General features: G+C 38.8%; 1 protein-coding gene across 4 annotated transcripts in view; it reads left to right on the top strand.

The window, feature by feature from the left end:
• si:ch211-26b3.4 (connector enhancer of kinase suppressor of ras 2) overlaps positions 1 to 22,451 on the top strand; it is a 75,334-nt gene extending 52,883 nt beyond the window's left edge. For 2 of the 4 annotated variants that reach the window (XM_023959340.2, XM_023959339.2), the window contains 12 exons: positions 267 to 475; positions 6,760 to 6,797; positions 6,891 to 6,933; positions 8,138 to 8,186; positions 8,888 to 9,060; positions 11,080 to 11,153; positions 11,273 to 11,344; positions 14,031 to 14,101; positions 14,185 to 14,285; positions 16,060 to 16,651; positions 18,252 to 18,514; positions 18,596 to 22,451. In XM_023959340.2, coding sequence (XP_023815108.1) covers positions 267 to 475; positions 6,760 to 6,797; positions 6,891 to 6,933; positions 8,138 to 8,186; positions 8,888 to 9,060; positions 11,080 to 11,153; positions 11,273 to 11,344; positions 14,031 to 14,101; positions 14,185 to 14,285; positions 16,060 to 16,651; positions 18,252 to 18,514; positions 18,596 to 18,805 — 1,895 coding nt within the window. In that variant the 3' untranslated portion in view covers positions 18,806 to 22,451. Of the gene's footprint in view, positions 1 to 266; positions 476 to 6,759; positions 6,798 to 6,890; positions 6,934 to 8,137; positions 8,187 to 8,887; positions 9,061 to 11,079; positions 11,154 to 11,272; positions 11,345 to 14,030; positions 14,102 to 14,184; positions 14,286 to 15,903; positions 16,652 to 18,251; positions 18,515 to 18,595 lie in introns of all 4 variants that reach the window. The other 2 variants (XM_078953693.1, XM_078953692.1) reach the window with 1 other exon arrangement.
• The last annotated feature ends 1,337 nt before the right edge of the window (positions 22,452 to 23,788 follow it).

The raw sequence follows: 23,788 nt of genomic DNA, 5'->3' as shown, positions 1-23,788 counted from the left end.
GCGGTGCCCTCCAAATCAACAAAATGACTGCAGATTATAGCTCAGGTCCATAGCTGTGATCCATATCACATCCTGGAGCTCTAAAGCACTTTTATCCCTTTTCTCGATGGCTTTTTATCTTTGTCTGCTTGACCTCAGCTTTTCCTACTCTCGGGTGTACCTCAAACCCGCAACACTGTGTTCTGCCTCAGCATTTTTTTCTCCTTTCTTGGTTTCCTGTTTGACTCAATCCAACCAACTTCTTATGTTTCCCACTTTCTCCTCAGACTCAGACAACTCCCTGCTGCGCTACCTTAGTGACGACAAGATCCTGGTTATCGAGGAGGAGCCTGAGGGTCCCAGCAGGGAGAGCCGGCGGGATTCCACCAGGCGCTCACGCCGCAAGAGCCGCAATCCCAGCAGCCCCAGCTTTCCCATCAGCCCTTCCATGTTGTCTTCTACTCTCCGACTTGACCAGCCGCCAGAGCCTCTGCCTGTATGTACATAAAATCATATTGTTAACATTCCAACAGAAGGTACTTTTTAAATTGTGTTAATTGGTGAACAAATGATGAAAAGTGCAGAAAAATAAAATAAACTTAAAATGTTACCACTGGCCCCCAAATTTAAAATAAACTACACACAAAATAAACTTAAGCTACGGAAAACGTAACAGGCCTCACACCTATTATAAATGATCTAGAGCAAGTGCCTCTGGTTGTTATTTTTGTGAGGTTGTTATTTTTGCGGATGTTGTCCTATTGTGCATTTTTATTCTTTTGTGATCTTTATGTTCTAGCTGTGGGTTCATCAGCCCAGGATAAATGTCTCTCACGGAACAATTAAGTATTTATTGATTGATATTGATTGATTGATAAACACAAAAAATAGTGACAAGGATGTTGCACTGTCGGCACAAATATTTACAAGTTTGCACATTCCTGCTCCTGCTGCTTCTAGCATCATTAGAATATGTCTAACTCAACTAAACAACTTTTTTGCTGTTAAAGGAGGGTCTTTTCAATGGATGCAGATTTTATATTAATCATGCTGCTGAACTGCTTTTGTCACAGCAGACAGTAGAAATGACAAACCATTAAATGAAATCAAATGATGCCAAAGTGCCATTTAAAAAAAAAAAGTAATAACAAAATTTGTTTTCATGTTTAAAAGCATAGATTTTGAACTGATGTGGAGTCATGGAGCGTTCATTTGTGTCTTAGGGAAGTTATATGGCTTAATGTGAGGAGGTAAAAAAACTAAAAATAATATAAAGACAGTAAAAAGTTGCAGACATGAGTCTCCATGACCTACAGCTGTTTCTTCTTCTTTCCTCTTCCTTGTCGATCAAGAATCTCTGTACAAGGATTTTTTTAAAAGTTTATTATGTTCTCGAACTGAATGCTTCTCTTCCAGCTCAGTGTAGACGGCACGTGCCACCCCAGACTGACAAAGGCATCTGATGTTTGTGGCTGCAACAGCTTGCCATTAGCTGGAAATCTGAAATCTGAGCCAAATTCAGATTAAAAAGATGCGCATATGTGCTAGTGTGATCTCTTCTTATGGTTTATTATGAGAGGCAACATCTTGCAACAAATGGAGAAAAAATCTTTAAAAAAAAGTCTCCTCATTGCCATACAGGCCCCATAGTAATAATTTATGATTCTATTATTTAGTAATAGAATTCAAACTCCTTTCTGTAATACTTTTTAATACACACTATGAAGCATTAAGCATTAGCTGAGCATAAATAAACACTTAATTAATTATTTATAGAGTATTACTCCTACTTTATTAAGCATTGGAAAGAATCTTATATGTATTGTTATAAATTATTCATTATTGATTAAAAATATTAGTACAATGTGTTTATTAATGGAATTTAAAAAAATATTGTTTTAATTAAGTATTAAATAATTTACAAACCAGTTATAGTTAATGAATAAAGTCTTAAAATGCCATTAATATACACATTATAGTAATCCTTTTTAATCAAGAATAAAACATTCATAACAACACATAAAAGCTGCTTTCTAATGCTTAATAAAGTAGGAGTGATGTTAATGCTTAATTAATGCTTTATAGTGTGTAGTTATTATAAAGTGTTACCAAATTTTCTTGAATATGCAAACCAATCTGCCAATGGGGTAAGAAAATGGTCACACCAAGAATTCTTATTTTAATCACAAATTCCAAACACTTAAAAATGTTTTCTTGAATTAAGATAATTTTGCAATAGAGAAAAAAGTGTTGATAAGATTATTGTTTTTGCAAGACAGATATTAAGACAAATTTTCTTGAGACGAGTGTCTTTTTACTTTCTTAAGTTTCAACTTTTGCAGTGAAATCTTTAAGTGGATTGAGGAACAGCATTTGCTTCTTGTGTTGCTAAAAGTCATGACAGCTAAGACCAAACTATCAGGTTTTTAGGTTTAGGAACTCCAAAAATGAGTTAAATTGCACAGGGCTAAATAAAAATAGCTACCTGTTGTTAACCCTTTGCGGGACACTTATTGAAATATTAGAGCTAATTACAGTTTCAACCTCAAATGTTTGTTATGAGATGTTTTCGGGACCACCTCACTTCAAAAAAATGCAAAATTCTTGTGCAAATGATGGATTCCACATTTGGATTCTTATATATTCCAAATTCAGTTTCTCGCTGAAAATATATTTAGAATATATTCCTCAAATATTCTTAACTTCAAAATTCTGTTTCAAAAAAGGCCTCTAGCAGTGAAGTAGGTGCTACATTTGGCAGGTTACAAGCTCCCTGCTTTACTCCATTCCAATCTATCCCCTTGTCGTTTTTCTCGTCCGAGCAGGTATCTGGCACGAAAACTGTACAGCTGGATAGCTCCAATATTGCTCGCCAATTTTGTTGCACCGATAGACTTATGTTGGGGTCATAAGGGGCTGAAAGCTAGCAGGAAAGCATGTAAAGGGATGGATGATGCAAAATGGGGGCAGGCTTACTCCGCTCCACAACTTCTAATGAACTCCTGCTGCTCTACAGAAACTATGTCCTTGAAAACAACACGATTTTTTAAAATTTTGCCTAAAAACAGGTAATCACAACTAAAAGACCACTGGGAACACTTTTGGAATAAATAAAAAATATGACTGGAGGTGGACTTTAAGAATTTGTTATACAGTTGGAAGTAAGTTCAGGCATGAAGGAATTAAACAGCATACAAACTTTATTACTTTTAACCAATCACCTAAAAGCCTCATGACCAGAGAGCTGTTGAAATGGCTATCATACCTAATCTTGCTCAAGTCACTGAGTTTATAAATGCTGAAAACATGCTTGATTATACATCATACAATAATTTCAAAATCAGTGTCTATTTTTTGATAAAATATAATGTTGATGATGTTATTGCAGTAAAAAACTAAAAATATGCATCTGTTGTTTATCCTGTTAATATTGAACGAGCTGTTGAACATCAGTATTCAAATACATTTTTGGATATCAGATAGTAACATCTATATAAACGTAAATTAAGACATTTTCCTGTCTTTAAATCAGGCCTCCTGCAGTGTTTTTTTTTCTTGTTTTGCATTTAAGATGATTGATTTATAGATTTACAAACTGATCAAGAAAGGTAATGCATATTCTTCTTAAAACAAGTTTAATAATCTTACACAAGGTGCTGTTTTTATCTAAAATTAAGATCGATATGATTTTACACCTAGTTTTAAGATTAATAATCTAAGTTAAATTGACAGTGTAAGACCCAAGCCTCAAAGTGGGTCTTCTTTGTCTATAGTTATTGACAGACTAGGTATTGTTTGCCAACTTTTCTCAAAGTTTTCTTTCGTTTTTTAGCTCTGTCAGATCAAAAACCTTTTTGCAAATCCCCTGGGACCCCAACAGATGGAGGTTACGCACAGTGCCAGAGAACTGAGCCTTGAATTTGTGGAGCTGTTGAGTTTTCTCCATGCTGAACCAAAAAAGCTGATTGAATCTGCTCAAATGAGGGTCTTAGGTTATGCAGTATGTGTGCTGGCTCATCTGCTCCAACATGCCTTTGATGTGATTATATCAAGCTTTGTCCTCCAGGTTCTGTCTCTTCTATTAGCATTCAGCTTAAAATTCAGTCTATGCTTTGTCCTTTCCCCATTGACCCAAGGTTTGTAAATCATGCAATCAGCATCATGGAGAGTTTCTGTCTTCTGCCTAAATAACTCATCATAAAACCGAAAACTGTTTGTGTGTATGCTGCAGATCACACTGTTTACAGATTCACACTTTGCTAATTGCATGCGAGGGGGCCTGTAAGGTAGAGGAGACAAAGGAAAGGGAGGATACAATGTGTTTTTGTCTGACTTTGAAGCACCATGTAGCTTTGATATTTTCCCTCATGCACACACCAAAATCCAAAAAAACAAATGCACTTGTGCAAAAAAATTCTAAAAAAGAAAAGTGCATTTGTATGCAAGGTACCCATTTCACAACTCTTCTTAATGCATCCTAATATCCTAGTCTCCTCTGACACGCCTGAGTCTAAACAGGAGTTAAACAAACACACACACTTATTTGCATGCGTACGCACACTAAGAGAAGCGCGTACGCCTGTGCGGGGGTGGATGACTCATCATCGAAACCATTTACAAGCACGACTGACAGACTGCTTAAAACACACAAACACACACAGACCCGGTGTGCAGCTTCATCACACCAGCAATTTCTAACTCTCAGAGCTGTGTGATTGTCATGACAGTGACTCATATCTGATTGGCAGCACATGAAGTGCACCGTTCTTTGCTAACAAGCAGATGCCCATTACAACAACCTGCTTCTTTCCTATTTTCCATTTCCTCCGGATGATTCGGTGCAAAGCAGGCAAACCTATCATAAAAGAAAGAAAGAAAAAAACCCTCACACAGTTGTCATGTTATAGAATCATGCAAAATTTGTGAGATTAATCAAATTGCAAATTGTGGATTTATATTCAGGTGGTGAGACCAGTGATTGATTCTCTTTTGTTCTTTAAAGGCTCACTCCAAGGAATTGGTGTTTTTTTGGTGTTTTATGTTTGTTCTTGTGGCATTTTTCTGATGATAGAGGAACAATATAAACAAAATTAGGAGTAAATTAGCATTTCTGAGTGTTTCTCTATTCAAATTGTGATAGATAAGTAGTAGATAAAGACCTACGGTTTGAAAAAGCTCATATTTCTGACTCAGCAACTGAAATGGGCGGGCTAGAGTCTCCCTGCTCCACTCTGTTGTGATACATCCAATTAGATCCAGAAACGTCTTTGTGTTCCTCGTCTGACCTGGTGTCCAGCTCAAAATTGTACGGCTGGATAGCTCTGATATTGCACGCCGTTTTTGTTGCTCTGCTAATGTTGGCTTGGGGTTATGAGGGGCTGTAAGCTAGGTGGAGAGAGAGTGTAAAAGTGATGATGGGTGTGTCCAAATTTGAAGACTGCACCCTTCAATGGCCGCGGGCAACTATGGCTGAGTCCTTCGTCAAACGGGTAGAGCGGATTTGAACGGCTGTGAATTTGGACGGGTTTGGCTTTTATGTAATCCCAGCCATTACATCGGCGTCTGTCCTGTCGCCTAGCAACCATAAGTCCCGAACAGAGAGTAGTGGTGAACCAGGCATGGAGCTCAAAATTTTCCTGGCTCATCTGATCCTACTTTTAATCTTGGAGGTGTAATTATCAAAATGTGTAGATATCCCCAACTCCGGGTCCCGCTTCACAGTCCGTTGTGAAAATAAAATCTCCGGGTTCCGCCGCAATGCATCTTGGGATTTGGGCACCATAGAAGGGTACACCAGACTAATCCTTGAAATCGGGAAAAAGAAAGCCATATTCGTTGGCTGCATTCGAAGGAGTCGTTGAATTTGGACAGCACTTGTTGCGGTGCTTTGACGTAAGCAGCCTTCAAACGCAGCCTAGGAAGAACGCAGCCCTCCAATTTGGATGCCGCCACTGTCAATTCAGCATAGGGTTTTTTTTCGCTCCAACGGCCAACCCCTAACCCTAACCCACAACCCAGAGGCAAAATTTTTGATGAGCTCCTGCTGCTCTGCAGGCTTTTTGATATTATCTAAAAATGGCATAATCACAATAAAAGACCACTGGGAACGCTTTTACAAAAGGTCAAAAGATGATCGGAGTGGGACTCGGACATATCCTCATGCAGTCCCATTTTATTAGACAAAGGTTTCATTGTATTTATTATTTTCTGGACACAAATACAACCCAAATTTTAAACAGAAGACCCTTCAAAAATCTCAGTGGTGAGAGCTGGGAAAAGTACTTCATGGTTCCACTAATCAGTAGCTGTAGTTAGCAATTCTTTGTGCACTACATCCAAGTAAATTATAGTCATCAACAATTCAAGTCTGTAATCAGCCCCAAAAAGTCCTGTAGTGATGAAGCTCTTTTCTCTTTTAGGTTTGAGATTGTTCAAAGCAACAATTAGCAAATAACTCACACTTTGCATTTAACTAAATTGGAATAAGGACCCTAATTTTTTTTTAATTTGAACTCTTTAAATTGGCTTTTTCTTTTTTTTACAGAATCTGGGCAAACTGCATTCGTGACATCGGAGTTTCAGGTGTCTTTGATTGTCATGACATTAAATGTAATCCAAAAGGAATCGAATCATTTTCGTGGCATTTAACAAAGGGAAAGCTCATGGAGTGTTGCTGTATAGTTTTTTTTTAATCTAATAATCTGTGAAGAAAACGGCAATAACAACATTTCTGGCATTAATTTACATGTTATTGATGGTCTTTTCTATTCTTGTCATCAGCGAGGAGCGGACACATTGCGAACTGACACAATGGACCGGTACGTTGGTGATTTTTGGCAGTTTAAACATCATTTTCTGTGGTTGGAGAAGTTATTGAAAGGATTTTGTGATCTTACTTTTTCCCTTTGCAGATACTCAGGTTCAGGAAGCTCAGGGGGTGCATCCATGAGAAAGGTAACAAAAAAATAATGCAATAGGTCATTGATCTGCAAAGAAATCAGTACTGCAAATGAATAAGTACACACTAGCAAGACCGTAGTAACTAACAAATTAGTTTTTTAAAAATGGTTCCTTTCCAGCACCGTTGGATTAAAACCTTATTTATGGGTACAAGCGTCTTCCCCTTATGCTGGATCTGTGGATAAATCAAAGCCGAGCTGCAGTCAGGCGGAGATTGACTTCAGTTCAGGACTGTGATAATCAAATAAAAGACAACAGGCAAATGTGACAAATTACTTTTCCATATTTAGACCGTGGTGACACAGAAGCTGTCTTAGTCATTCACCCTAACTTTCCTCTGAAGCAGTGGGAGTTGTAGCACACAGTGACTCAGCTCAGACTGTAAGCAGACACTGAAACGGAGAAACAACAGGCGTCTGAAACGGCAATGTTTCCTACGCTTTATGATGCTTGAACTTTTTTTACTCGTTTCAGACTTTTTAAAAGATTTTTTTCTGTATAAAAAGGGAAACACTGGCTAAAAAAGACGTGCATGCATTAATAGATGTATTCAGTCAACGCTGGTGCAATGCCAGCCAAACAGAAGGCTTTTGAAACTTTCTTAATAAAATGTTACACCACATCCTATCAATTCATAAATCATATAAAAGTACCAGTTTTTATCAACACCTAAACCTATAAGTTAGGGGCGGCCGTGGTGCAGCAGCAGGGCGGTCGACCCATGACCGTAAGATTGCAGGTTCAATTCCTGCCTTGCACGCCCATGAGTGGAAGTGTCCCTGGGCAAGACACTGAACCCCACTTTGCCTCTGGTGGGAGGTTGGCGCCAGTGTTCGGCAGCGGACTCGCCACAGGGGTGTGTGTATGTGTGTGTGACTGGGTGAATGGGTCTGTGACTGTGAAGCACTTTGGGCCTTGTAGGTAGAAAAGCGCTATATAAGTATACACCATTTACCATTTGTATGATAAAAACAAAAGAATATATATGTTACAAGCTAATTTGTGTTTAGAGTAAATATTGTTGTTTTTGATCAGTTGCAGACTGTGAAGTTTCAGATATAAGCAGTTTCCTCTAAGGGCCCATAACTTTGTTTTTTTTTGTTGTTTTTTTAAAAGCAATTAAAACAATTGAACAATTGTAAATAATTACTGTTGCATAATGTATTTTGCTGAATGTTTCTTTTTTTTCCCCATCTAGTCTTTTCATTACACATCTTTAAGAACAAAAACCAAAAGGAGAAGTAAAGGTAGGCAATCATAAATGGATTCCTGTTCCTGTCATAGTTTTTGAATGTATTTTTGGGTCTGCAAACTTTTCGTGCAATTGCATTTTGTTAGCTATCAAAATTAAAAAAAGATTCTAATCCATAGTTTGGCACGCATTAGCTGGCAGAACCACCTTTATGTTTTGCTAAATGAAATTCCCTGAAGTTGTTGTAGTTGAAATGACTCAAATATAGTATTATTTAATGAATTTATGGATATTTATCCAAACTGCAACTTCCATCAGGCTAATTTCAGTTTGACTGAACTGTTGCTCAAATATATTCGCTTCTATTTTAGCATATATTTTTAAAACTTTGTTGCATTATAGGTTTCAGTACAGTGTGGTCAGATAACCTCGTGTTGGTCTTGAGAATTCTTTAGTAAATAAAGGAGAATTTGGCCTAACTAATGACTAAACATGCCAAGCTCCAATGGTAGTAACAAGCCCATATTATCACTCTCTCACCACTATGTTTGTAACAGACTTCAGATTATTTGTCCACTTAAAACAGCTCTCTAAAAGTGTAGTTATTTGTTTAGATTTAAAACTACAAATTCAAATTATTTGTCTTTTACATTTTGGGGGAAAAAAAGTTCCCTTTTGCCACAAAATGTTTCAGTTTAGCCCTGAAATGTTCTGATGCTAATGAAAGCTGATGACAGATGTCTGCTGCCCCCGCAGGTTCCCTCACTAGTGCCAGTAGAAGGAGAATCTCCTGTAAGGACCTTGGCCACGGTGACTGTGAAGGCTGGCTGTGGAAGAAAAAAGATGCAAAAGGATACTTTACCCAGAAATGGAGGAAGTATTGGTTTGTCCTTAAAGAGTCTTGCCTTTACTGGTACACCAACCAAAATGTAAGACACAATTCCTGAACAAAAACCTTTACTGTCTTTGTCTTGTTTTTCTAATAACATGCATGAGTGTCATTGAATTGAATTAAACGTTATTGATCTCACATTGGAGAAATTAACCAGTCATGGTGACTCAAAGGAAAACAAGAACATCATAGATCAGTAAACATGAGACAAACAAACAAGAAAGAAAAAAAATTGGTTGATAAGTAAATGCATACGTTTTGATGATCTTGTATACAAAGGAGTGTGTGTATATACAGTATAAAAGTACATATACAAGTATATATTACAACCAGTAACAAAAGCTCCAACAAATAAATGCAAGAAATTCCACAAAACACTGAAGATGAAATAAACTTTACAAGTTAATTAACTTGTAAAACAGCAGAGTAGAACACTACTTAAAGACAAGTTAACAAGTTTTAACGCTTATTTTTGCAAAATGACTAAAAACTACCCACATTTTTTAAAGAGAAAAAAGTCTAAATGTGATATTTTAAGCATGTTTGATGTCATCATGAAATTACATTATATGTATGTTAAAAGTGAAGTGAATAAATAGTAAAAATAGTATTTTTCTTGGAACAGACTACTATGTAAACACACAGGCAAACATTAAACAAATGCAAGAAAAAAGATAAGATAAGATAAGATAAGATAAGATAAGATAAGATAAGATAAGATAAGATAAGATAAGATAAGATAGGATAGGACTTTATTGATCCCTGGAGGGAAATTCGGTTGTCACAGCAGCCAAAACAAGAAATATAGCAGTTAGAAAAAGACAAAAAACAAAGTAGCAATGAGTAGGAATAAAATAGTAATAATACAAAGTGGAAGTAACAGTACACGTCATAAATAACAAGTTAAATAAGGCAATAAATAACAGCAGCGGTTTCAGCAGTCCTAGACCGTGTTGTTGTGTAATCTGACTGCTGTTGGGACGAAGGACCTCCGGTAACGTTCCTTTTCGCCCCGGGGGTGCAGCAGTCTTTGGCTGAACGAGCCACTCATGGTCCTCACCGTTACATACAGAGGGTGAGAGGGGTTGTTCCGGATGCTGGACAGCTTGGTCAGCATCCTCCTCTCACCTACAGAGTCCACTGAGTCCAGGGGACAGCCCAGGACAGCAAATATAATTAATGTTAATGAAAGTTAACCAAAAATTCAAGACAGGTTTATTCAAATATACACCTCATGTGTCTGAAGATTTATTACCCCCCTATTGTAACAGTACATTTCATCCAATGACAGGATGAATAAGAAAAAAAATAAAAAAAAAAAATAAACCAGGTGTCTTCAGTTGCTTTTACTCCTTAGAAATCTCATTCATGATGCAGTTTTTTTCTTTTTCTTTTTTACTTGGACAAATTAAAACCAGAGTAATCTATTCAAAGATCACAACTAAACCACAATTAGTCCAGTGAAACCCTTAAAAGATTTTGCATGCCCCTGAGCTTTCCGTTCATCTTAAATCAACAGATAAACGACATCATATTTAGGACTTAAGAAGGAAATTAAATGCTGATTAAAGATCTTTAATAAACCAATTTATGCAAAACACAACAATACTAACTGATTTGCTTTTGCCATTAAGGAGCTAATACTTAGAAGAAAAAGAAACATTTCTGGAGGTTTTGATAAGGGTAGCCTTGTAGCCAAACAGCTGCAGGTCCGGGTGGACAGTATTGTTGTAGAAAGGAAGTTAATACATGCAAGAGGATTAAAGGGTCACAATCAGGATTTGTTGGTATTTTTAGAAGGAATTAACCTGGAAAACAAATCTATGAACTCGTCAAAAATGGCACTTAAATGTCGAGGCTTATCAAGGACAGTTGAAGCTTCTTTGCCTTGTAAAGCTGAGTGATGCATGGTCTTTACTCAGGCCAATCTAAATAACATATGCTGTTTTCATATGCTTGACTAGAGTATTACTATCTTGAAGAAAATCAGCCCACATGACATTTTGTTCTCCGTGTTGATGATGCACTGCCACTCTCCATCTGTCTCCGCCTGCAGGATGAGAAGGCTGAGGGCTTCATCAGCCTCCCCGAGTTTAGAATAGACCGAGCCATCGAGTGCAGACGGAAATTGTGAGTGTCCCTCACATGTCGCCTGAAATACTAATCAATCACATTTGGTGTCGCCCACGCCATGCGAAGGCACAAAGCTCCAAACGCTAATCAGCTTTCTCCCCTCTGACTGACTGCAGTGCTTTCAAAGCCTGTCACCCCAAAATCAAGAGCTTCTTCTTCGCCACAGACTGCCTGGAGGAAATGAACAGGTGAGCTCACCATGAACAGGGATGATGAGCTGACAACGTCACCCACTCTCATTAATATTTTAACTGATTAAAAACAAGTTTACACAAGGGGGGGAGCCAACCAACACAATACAAATAAGGCATGAAGCTCTGTTTTTCAGTGTGGAGCTGTGGATGTCACGTGTGTGCATGTGTGAGCTCATAATGATATTTGCAGGAGTGCTGTCTGATGAGCTCTAATTATCCACACCTCTCCTCAGTGACATGGGAAGATAATTGGGGGAGCGTAATTAGTAGTAGTACCACCCGGATTTGAGTTTTGGACTTGCATTTAATGACTCGCATGTGCAAATGTTGCACTCATTTTTTACCCCCTGTGTTAGGTGTGAAAGGAGGAAGTAGCTCCATAAAGCAATTTTTGAAGCTCTTACTGTAAAACTAAAATTAGACCTTGCCTCTTAATGACCCACTCTAACGAATATGCTGTTCTCATGCCATGGTGGAGGACATGCATAAAGAAAATTAAGATTAATATTGCATTTCTGAGTATTTCTTTATTCAAATTGTTGGAAATCAGGCACAAGCTGCGATGTATCACAGCTGACATGTATGATCATATTTGTTAGACAACTGCCCTTTAGGAAATCTGTATGGCTATAAACTGCATGGGTGTCAGTGTAGTGCACAGTCCATCCACCCTGGGAGGTGTGGGTCAGCGCCATTGCTCCAACTTCCTGCCTACTTCTTGTTTAAAATTTCTTCCTCACATTCTGGCGGAGTTTCAAAAGGGAAGTCACCTTACGAATGTGTCTCCATTTTCTCTCATTCGTATTAGATCACTAAATCGCCAAATTTCACTTCCTGTGAAATTGCACTTCCTACAGTTACATGATGACTTTCCCAATTTTCCCTTGTGAAGACAGATCCTCTATTCTTAGTTGTGACCTTATTATCAGGTGTCTGTGGGGGGAATCGGGACAAGCTGGGATCTGCAGTGACAGACAGAAGGAAGGGCGTCTGTGGAGCAGAAAATGAAAGTTAGCCGAGGCGCACTGTTCAGACAGAGTGTGAATAAAGACGCTGCCATTTGGAGCTTTGATCTCCACATCAGCAGGACGAGTCAGTCAGGCAGATATCAACTGATAAAATACACCCCGTTAATTATTAAAGCATATTTTTAAAGTATGTATTCTGCTTTTATTTTCACTTATCCTTTAAAAGCACTTTTCACCTTTATTCTCAAGCTGTCCTTTTCAGTTTCGATTCAGTCGCTTCAGCATCGAATTGCAATTGGAATTGTTTGAAAGCCCCGACAAACTAACCAAGCCAGAGAATTTTTCAAATCGTTTTCAATCATCAATTTTTCCCACAGTACCCCAAAAAAAAATCAGTAAAAGAAAATCTTTGTAAGATTTACGAGCAGAAAACAGAGAACTAATGTATCATTTTAAGCAAAAAAACTAAGACGGTCCAATTTGTACATAAACAGACATTTAACAAACAAGAATGGTTATTAGCAGAAAGGCACAAATGTTAAAGAAACAGAAAAAAAAATTGCAGCCACATGGACTAGAAAGAGGAATCTGTGGATCAAAGAGCAAGATTAGGAAGGTGATAAAGGACCAAAGGAGATTGAAAAGTTCAGCTAAATCAGACGAACTGTAAAAAGTGTAAAAATAATAAAAATAAATAAAGCTTATAGATACAAAAAAAAAATTAATGATTTGCTCTGGATTAGGGGTCAGGAACCTTCAAGGCTTAAAGAGCCATTGAGGTCAATCTCTTAAGTAGGAGCCACACAGTCTTTTTATTGCTTTGTATTTTTTATTGATTTGAATTACTTATTGCTATCATGATAAATATAAATGAACTGTTTCTTTGGAATGAATAGCCCATAAAGGGAAAATTGCAATTTTTTATTCTAAATATGAAACTGTTGACTGAGTTTCTGATGACTTCCTGTCAAAGGGAAAGACACAATGAGCCACATGGGATCATTTCAGTGCAGCAAAGGTCGTAGTGGGCTGTGCAATGTCAGTGGTGATTTAAAAACAGACAATTTTACTGTATTTGACAAAAATGTGTGAACATGACTGACTAAAATTAAACCAAAGCTAAAAAAGTGATCCTACTCATTTTTTTTGGAGCCACTTCAACCATTTACTTTTTCTCAGAAATCAACAGTGCACCTTGGATCTGATTTTCTGTGCCACACGGTGGTCAAAAATTGAAAGGTTTCGGTACAACTTTGGTAAATTACAAAGCAACACAGCTTTATAGATTGTTGGAGCATGATGGATACTGGAGTCAGGAACCTCAGAGTGATTCATATTATGTTCCACTGTTTGTGAATTGAGTGAATAAAGTTTGACTTATCTGACTGTTTTGTTTTAACAAATGTGGCTTATAGCCTAAAAAAAAACATGTACATTTTTAAAATTAAAAACATTTTAATCAGAGAGCAACAAGGGAAGGGTAAAAGAGCCACATGTGGCCCCGGAGCCTCACATTGCAGACCCCTGAATTGAGGTAAAAAAAAGATGCACATAGTAGTATATGTAAATAACACTAATTACACAAAATGAACTATATTAAAAGACATATGACCCAGGAAAAAATTCACATTGTCCAGATCTTTCAGTAAGAAATAACCAAATTATTTGCAAAACTGATTGCGGAAGGTAAAACCATCGGCCTGTTTCTGCAGGTGGATGAACCGACTGGGACTTGCCGCTATTGGGTACACCCCAGACGACAAAGTGCCACGCCCTGATGAAGGTGAGATACTCCAGCTCAACTAGAAAACTTTGATAGTCAGTTTTTATTCTTTTGTTGATTCAAATATTTGCATTTTACATCAGACTACTGGAGTGAGAGCGATCAAGACGAGGTTGACGGTTCCATGACGCTGAAACAGGAGGGTCCTTCGTCCCTTTGTGACACCTACCATCGTACACCATCAGTGAGTAACACGGACCCATTCCAGCAGTGTTTCATTCCAACAGAATAATTTACTCCTGAAAGCCCCACACTGTTTCAGAACCGCACAGATCACAGCTAAAAGCATTAATAATGTATGGATCAAAGATCAGGGCTGCACAGTGGTTAGCCTGTCACTGTCGCCTCATGGCGAGAAGGTTTGAATCCCGGCTGGGCCCTTTCGGTGTGGAGTTTGCATGTTTTCGAATTGGGACTTGGCTTATTTCACAACCAATCTAAGCAAAAATACAAAAAGGACACGAGCAAAAGAGATGGTTATCTATATATAGATCTATCAAGCTTTCAAATGAGATCAAACTTGATTTATAAAGCCCTTTTCATACTCATGTAAGTGATTTTCTATGGTAAAAAGTCTCAATTTGGAAGCAGAATCAAAGACTTTCACACGGAAAAAAGTATAAAATAGGAACAATGTGGACGATTTATCTAGACTTGATTAGAAAACTAAAAAGTATATTATAATTTACAAATGTATATATATATATATATATATATATATATATATATATATATATATATATATATATATATATATATATTGTATATATAACAATATAAAATATACAAATTAAACATAATTCATTAAATGTACAGTTTGTCATAATCTGGTTTGTTACTGCTAACTTGAGTTATTTATACCTTATTGCTGATCATTTGTCAAATCCATGAGGATTCATTTTTTTAAATAAGGATGAAGGAATGTATGTGTTTTATTTGATCAAATTTGATTATACTTGTTGTTCATTGTTTTAATATATTTATTTGATATATCTTTCATGAAAGTTCTGTTTTTTTGTGATTGTAGTTTGTGATTTCACCTATTAATGAGTTTCAGCCTGTTGGCGAACATGTATGAATAAATTAAATGGCATTACATTATTTCAGAAATTATCATGCATATCACAGTATCAAAATGGAGTGTGTATTAATTGTCATCAGAAAATATTATAATAATATTCCAGACATTTTCCCGTGCATGAGTGAGTTTTCTCTGGCTCTTCCTCCCACAGTCCAGAAACATATTTCCGAGTTTTTTTTGGGGGTGACTTTAAATTGTCCCGCGGGGATAAGTGTGTCTGCCTGTGTCTGCTATGGACCGGCAACCTATCTAGTGTGAACTTCGCGTTTGCCCTCGAGAGGCTGGGATAGCCTGCAGCTACCCCCCAAAAACCTGCAGATGACAAAGCAGGAAGAGAAGATGGATGGATCCAAGATCTGCCTCTCTTTGGGTTATTCTGTCAGATTTTCTTTACTCTGTCTGAACTCTAGGTGGCAACAAATACACACTTTGATCTTGATCTGTGGATGTTTAAAAGTGTGCAAAATAGAGGCAATGTAACCATGGTTACCTGAACTAAACCATACAGTCATGCCAGTCATTCTTACAGTTATATCTCAGTCATTTCATTACTTTTTGCTCTCATTTTTTACTCTTCCACCTTCCTTTGCTTTCATTTGTCTCTCTCCATCCTTACACTCCTCCTTGCATGCAAACACTTTTATTTGTCTGTCTCTTCTCACATCTCCTTCCTGGCATCCCTTGTTCCACTCCTCTTTACACTTACGGTCCTCCCTCTCAGATAAGCCTTCTCCACAGCTATGATCAGCTTCCCCGCTCTGTTAGTTCCATGAGCCTCATGCGCTCCACTCCATCCCCACTTCCTCCACCAAAGAGTGCCTCCACCTCCCCTATTCCTCCACAGATGGTCTCTTCCACCTCCCCTCTCCCTCCCCAGGTCAACTCATCTAGCCCCTTCCCAGAACCCAAGCATGGTCGGCACTTCTCCAGCGAGTCCACGCACTCCCACTCCTCAGCAGAAGACCAGCGGGGAGAGGGCATGGGCATGGGCACAGGAACGGGCAGCACCAGCACACACTCATCGGGGTGCCGCTCCTCCCATCGTGAGCGTCGCTCCTGGCAAGACCTCATTGAGACGCCACTGACCAGTGCAGGGCTGCACTTCCTACAGACGGCGCCAGGGGAGAGCGACTACGGCGGCATCATGGGGGGCATGGGAGGAGAGATGGGGTTTTACGGAGGTCTGGGGAGGCAAGGTATGTCCCCAGAGAGGCGCAGGCAGGCCACGCTGCCCGTACGAAGACACCATGCAGCGGAGAGAGACAGGGAGCGGGACGGGCCCTTCCCTCTGGAGCGGGGCCCATATGCACACAGCCACACACACCGACGCTCCCACAAGCAGCGGAGCCAGAGTCTTCCCAGGAACAGGGACCCTATGCCAGGAAAACTGCTCCACAATGCAATTCACATGGAAGACAGGAGTGAAGATGAAGAGGATGAGGCGGCAGACATGCTAGAGGGTCAGGATGGTAAGAAAACACTTAACTGGCTTAATCGAAATAAGAAAAGGGAACACTTGAAGTATTGTATAATTACTTTGATTCAGGATTAGCAAAAATATCACACAGCAGGGGATGATGCTGAGCTGGAAGGAAAGCCGAGTATTACATAAAAAAATTACATAATTGTGTTTTTAAAGTATCCAGTTTGGCACAACTTAAACACATAAAACTAACTTTTACTTTCCAATTATTCAAGCAGAAGGAACCTTTAGAAGAAAATATGAAAGCCTAATGAGAGGACGCCAGAAAGACCAGCATCCATGCAGATCAGAGGAAGCCTAATGTGTTTTATCACCACTCAAACGATGCTGCTCTCAAAATGAGATTCTGTTTATATAACATCATTTCTTTAAGCTCAACTCTTGTTTCTCGATGAATGATTTACTCGACACTTAATTTGTGTTTAGCTAATACATTTAGGGGGAAAGTGTTGTCAAGACACACCTGATAGCTTTTATTTTTACATCTTTCAAACACCAACAATATGTAGGAAATCACAAGGGCTTAACTTCAAATGAGACTTCTGACTATTGTTGTGCTTGCAAGACATACTGCATGTCTTGCCATAATGTTATCTAAGTACAAAAACACAGACTAAATTTCCTTGAAAGTTGCTGCTGTACTGCTTGGACAGAGTAGCACCACGTGATTTGTCAGGATGCTCAAAAACTGTTTTTTGGCTCTAAAAAAGTTTTTGTTTGCACTGCTGAATGGAAATACAGAGGTGCCTTGCTATAAAATGGTTCATCTTTCGCTTTGTCGCAAAATTGTTAAAGGGTCATTTTAATGTTTTTTTTTGGAGCACAATGTGTTCTGCATCCTGATTGGCTGTAGAGCACCGTCAATCAGACTAGTGAGTTTAAACATGAGAAAAAAGTGTGAAAATGTTTATGTCTGAAAAAAAGTGTACAAAATATATAGTGAAGGACTCAAAAGTGGAATTACTGCAAAAGTACAGATTATACGTTGAGGATTTTGTCTACCGCTGGTTATTTTAGAACACAACTCCCACAGATGACTGGAGTCAAAACCTTTAGCAGCAAAATCATTACAAACCCAAATTTTCTTCAGTACTGCGTTGTAACTAATGTTGTTCAGCCAGTCAGGACTGAAAAATATGTATGCTCATTATCAAGGAATCTGGGTGAATCAACAAACTCAAATAACTTGAGTAACAGCTGCCACTCTGACTTATTTTGTTTACACGAAAGTTTAGCATTTCTAGGCAGGGAAAAACTTAAGTTCCTACTTTTGAATAATAGGAGGTTGACTGGAGCCTTGCTAATTGAAAATCAATATATATATATATGCTATATATACATATATATATATATATATATATATGCTATATATATATATATATATGCTATATATATATATATATATATATATATATATATATATATATATATATATATATATATATATATATATATATATAATATATGATTAAAAAAAAAATGTAACTTTTCTGTAGTCTAGATTTCTGCCTCCATTTACCGGTACTTTCTTTTAAAGCATGTTTTGGCTTCTCTCAGTCTCATTGTTTGACTTTTGACTGGTTCAGACCTGCAGGAGTTGAGAGTAGAGAGCAGAGAGAGGAGGGTGTCAGAAGGAAGGGAACGGCGAGTTTCAGAGGGCAGAGATCCCGAAGGGTTGGACGGACTAGAACAGCTTTATCGAGCCCTAGAGCAAGCCAATGTGACGGCCCTGGGTGACCCCAAACCCTGCAGCAGACAGGAGTTTCGACGCTGTTTTACCCACAGAGCCAGAGACCCTCTGCTCAATGACCGGCTCCACCGGATCCGAGCCCTCCGCAGCACCTTGAAGGTAGCTTCAGTCGCAGGCGGTTTTCACTAAAGGGTTGATATAAAAGGACTTAATGCTTTATCTTCAACTCTTTGCTCTCAGGCCAAAGAGTCTGAGCTGGCTGTGATCTGTGCCCTCCTGGAGGACCCCGGCTTGTGTTCGCAGACCTTCAGAGAGTGGAAGCAGTGGCACACCGAGCTGTACTCAGACATCTGCCAGCTTAGCCCTGGCACCAACGGCCAGGACGAGCTCTCCCCGCTGGCGGCGCCGCTCATGACCCACACCCACTCCTTCATTGAAACACATGTGTGAAAAAAAGGAAAGGATGGGGAGCAAAGACACACTGAAACACCACACACTCCAGAGCTTTATGATAGCCCCAACACACAAACACACACAAAAACACGTGTAAGATGTGTAAATATCATAGAGGGAACAGTCTAACACCTGCGTGTATGAACTTTTGATAATCCCGAGGACCCCGGAGGGTGTTGGTTGCATGCCTGAACAGAAAGCATTAATCTTCCTTTGTCTATGAAACATGAAGTTCACCTGCTTGTTTAGCAAAACAAGAAAAAAAAGGAGACTTTATAAAGATCTTGTTTTTGGTTTAACTTTCCTAGTTTGGCTATTTTTCTTTTAGGGGGGCAGGGGGAGCTATGTAGCAGCAATACAGAGAAGAATCCTTTTCACCATAACACTGTACTTTTGTACCAATGAACTTTGCACCCAGAGCCACCAGTTCTCCCCCTCTCTTCCAGTCTTTTTCTGTTTTTCTGTCATTGCATATCTCGTTGATTTCCAAGGACCTTACTGTTAATCCAGGCCGATCTGTGATGGGCAGTGAAAGACTGTGACAGGTAGCAATCAGTGCTTCAGGAATCATTGAAGAAAAAAAAAAAACAACTACTGTTTTAAACTGTGAAGTGCCCATATTCCCATGTTTTGCGTGCAGGTGCGGGGCTCCTCTCTTATGCTACACTCACACCGACCTCACCAACATGTGTTCAAGCTGCCACTTCCAATGAGAAGTGTATGTAAATACGCGTTTTGGGCCTCTGCGTCCAAAATTATTGCATTCACGCTTCGCTGCACAAGTCTTAAAGTCCGGTTTCTGGTTCTGTGTAAAAGCCACATTCATTGAACACGAGCTGAAGGTTCAAGTTGAATTATTGACTGATTCAATGCCAAACAGCTACAACTTAACCAATCAGGAAGCCGGATTTGGTAGTGACGTAAGAACAGTGTCCTTTTTTGTTCATGGAAGTCCCAACTCTTTAAAAATTGATCATGAAGGATAAATTAATAATTGCGCTTTGTGCCCGGTCAGAGTTATATGTCACCAAGTCTTTCATATAATGGATTAGAGCTGTGAAATAAAAAGCACTGCTTTGAGATTTCACACCAAGCCTCTTCCAACTGTGTGTACATGCGCTGGTATCGGGTAGTGACAGTCAAGTGTGAATACCGTATGCTATTAACGCGCTTATGAATGCCCATTTAGCTCGTGTTGCGAGTTCAAGAACGAAAAGTTTCATCAACACGCTTGTAGGATACGGTATTTGAACCAGATTAGAAAGGAGCAGCAGGGAGGGGCTTCTTCTTCTTCTGTTTTTTACCGTTTACTAGTGCTTGTCCACCGCCTACAGTTGGAAGAGGCTTGGTGCAAAATTGCGAAGCGGGTCAAATCTTGCTTCAGGCTTTTTCTTTCATAGCTCACTATATGAAACACTTAGTGTCAAATAATACTAGCCGGGCAGAAACTGCAATTATTATCATGATCATTTTCCTAAATGGTTGGTACTTTTGTGTTTTGAAAAGCACACTACTTATACGTTACTACCAAATCCGACTCCCTGATTGGTCGAATTTAAGATTCTTCGCATTTAACCACGCGATGAATGAACGTAAAGCCTGAATACAGACTTAAAACACTGTAGCGACACATGGACACACGAGTTTTGAACACGGAAGCCCTAAAGGCAGGTTTACAGACATTTCCGTAGACTTTTCATTAAAAGCGGTCATTCGAACACCGGTTCTTGTGGCCGGTGTGTGCATAACTTTACAGTGCACTTCTGCATTTGTTGGTTGTTTTCCATCCCTATCTTCTTTGCATCCTTTCCCTTTTTATTCCCTTAGCCCTTCTAGTCTTCACGGACTTGTTCATATGTGCATACCGCTGTGTATACGATGTAAATGTTTGCGTTCCACTACCACTGTGATATGCTTGTAGAGGTAGCGGAGGGAAAAAATGGAGAGTTTGCAAGACGATTCCTTCTTTCGTTTTTGCTTCTGTTCCTTAAAACAGCGAATGCAAAGGAGTCACTCACTACAAAGAATGCACTTTCTATATATCTCATTGGCTGCATCACAGGGTCTATGTCTCATCAGCCTCGATACCATTGCTGTTAAATATCAGGTAAATGCATTTGCCGTCTCATTTTCTAAAGATTTGTGTACAGCCTACAAATATATTTAAACATAGGAGAATATATTAAATCTATTTACGTTTTTGTGTCATAGATATAATGTAAAGTATGATGTATTCTATGCCAAGGTTTTGCAGTGTCCCCCCTCTTCACTCTGTAGATGCAGGATGCTCAGCAGTTGAGCAACTAGGAGGCGAACGACAACCACCACTGACAGCTGATTGACGGTTTTTAAATGGTTTGTGCCACGGCTGATGCTTCTCCTGGTTTGCATGAAGAAAGACCCCGAAGTGGTTTTTCTAAATGGGTGAAATACTGTGGATGTTTTTTTTTTTTTTTTAAATCATAAACGTGTGCAAGATAATCAGACTTGTAGCGCAGCATTCATGCAAAAGTACTGTTGAAGATTTTTTTTTCTTTCTTTTTTTGTTTTTGTTTTTTGTGCTCACAGGTTTTTTTCTTTTCCAGAAGTGTTCAACGACACACACTGTACAACAGCTGAGGTTTGTCCCTCAGCTTCTTGAACTGATCCAGATCCTTCGTTAGCATCCGCATGGGACCGTTTCTGTTTGTGAGGAAAATAGGCTTCAACATTGCAGACACGTGAAGGCAGTTCGCTCTGAAGCGAAAGCTATCGTGACATTTCCTCCCAGCATGCAGTTACTGCTGGGTGGCTGAAGACCTGCTAAAGGGTCTATGGTGTCTGGGAAAGCCAGATGAATCATTTCATCTGCAATATAAGGCCAAGGACTCAACGGTGCCACCTAGTGTCTAAGACTGAGAGACATGTATTACCTGCTGCACCACATTGTACTGGTTTCTTCATATTTTACTGTAGTTTTGTGCAGACTTTTTTTTTCTTCATTGTCAAACTAAAACTTTCAAAAAAACCACAGAGATCATGTGTTGTGAATGGTTTGTTTGTTTGCTTGAAAGTACCACAAAGAAACTAAACGATGCAAGCACCTTCCCTGTGCCTCCCAACCCTCTCTTTTCTGGCTTTCCAACAACCAACACTCAACGAGTTCCAGTCTGCAGTTTTTCATCTGTAGTGTTGGTCTTCTACTCTCCAGCAGCTGCTCTGCTGAGAAAGCCACATACTGTAGACTAAAGACTTTGGAGAGTTTTCATTTCCAGACACCGGCTGTGTTAATCCCTCCCAGATCTTTGCGTGCATATAGACCTGCAGAAACAGGCCGAAAAGGGAGATCCCACTGTGTGTTCTTTCAGGGGTGTACACCTCATGGTACATTGCACAGGTGTGTAAGATGTAAGTTGCACTGCGACATTAAAAAAAAGGAACATATTGCTCTTTTTTAATGATTATATTAGCTTACTGTTATTCTGTAAATTAAATTGACTTAAAATGAAATTAAAGAAAAATAAAAAGAAAATGACATTTATTCTTCCTAAAGTAGCCTTTTATGGTTTCATATATATGAATATATATTACGAAAAAAAAACACAGATTGTAAACCTAAGTTGTTAAAAATTGACTTCAATAAACGGAATCCTCTGCACTATGATTTATGCTTCGTTAATATGTGCTTTCTGTTACTTATGGGGGTCGTTTTTTTATTTTTTTAAGTTATCCCAGTCACTGATCACACAATCTTCTTAATCTGTGTTTGTAAAATGTTATCGAATAAAGCGAAGCTGAGCACTGAATGTCCATCGACGCCACAATTTCAGAATCTATACTCCAATTGTCCAACGGAGCTGTTGGGAAGGAGGCCATTGATTGTGGGTATTATGTATCAGTCTATCACTTGGCCAGCTTACATGGACAACTGCATATTTATAGGAGAAACAGCACAAATTGGTCCACATTATATCCTCAACAGTGTTACAAACATGACACTACAAAAAAAGCACCAACATCAGGCCACCATGACAGAATGAGTAAGTAGTAGTTGGCATGTTTTTAACATGTTCTTGTGGCATTTTTCCGAAGACAGAGTACATATAAATTAAGCTTAAAAATGCATTTCTTGGGATTTATTTATTCAAATCGTTGTGAATCAGGAGCAGATGAAAAAATGCTGTGTCTCAGCAACAGGGCGGGAAAAAAGGGGGCAGGGTTGCTCAGCGCCAACGATCCCGCCCATAACTCAGGTAACTATCTAATGAACAACTGCATAATCCTAATTTAAAGTCCACTTGGAACGCTAATAAAATAGATCAAAAGATGACTGGAGGGAGTTTTTAACACCCAAAGTGCTTTACAGTCACAGTCTGATTCAGCCATGCACTCACACACTGCTGCCTAATGCTGGCATTAACATGTGGCAAACCAAGAAGTAAATGACCTTCTGACCGTCACTGTTCTTCTCCAGAAGCCCGTTTGAATCAGTTGTTCTTCTCTTTGTCATGAAGCCATACTCTTGCAAATGCTGACTTCTAATCTCTGCATAGCCTTCACTATTCTTTTTTCATAAATTAGTGTTTCACCAGATTCATTTCTCTCTGCTTTCTACCACTCAGCACATTTCTATTGTTCCTTAAAAATGGGTACCAGGACATGCTTCCTGCTTTCCTCAGGCATTTTCTCATTCTCCAAGATATTGTTAAACAGCCCAGTACTGCTGCCCCCCCCCAAACACTTTCTTACCTCGACAGTAGGAGAATAACGATTCCTCCTGAAAATGACTGGATTCATATAATAATTTATGGATATGATTTATAGTCGATATTTGTTCATTTTAACAGTCTGATTCGATCTGATTCACTGATCTAAATGAGATCCAGGACATGTTTTGCCAAAACTTCAACCAGTGTGACTCAGAGATAAATACCTGGGTACTAAACAGTGCAGGTGAAGTTTTCTACATTCCTTGTATGATTTGCAAGATAATCAAGTTTA

This window comes from Oryzias latipes, chromosome 10 (genome assembly GCF_053564925.1).
Source record: "Oryzias latipes strain Hd-rR chromosome 10, Olatipes_Hd-rR_3.1".
NCBI lineage: Eukaryota > Metazoa > Chordata > Actinopteri > Beloniformes > Adrianichthyidae > Oryzias > Oryzias latipes.
The sequence above is the reverse complement of the archived record's forward strand: the minus strand, read 5'-3'. Positions and strand labels throughout refer to the sequence as shown.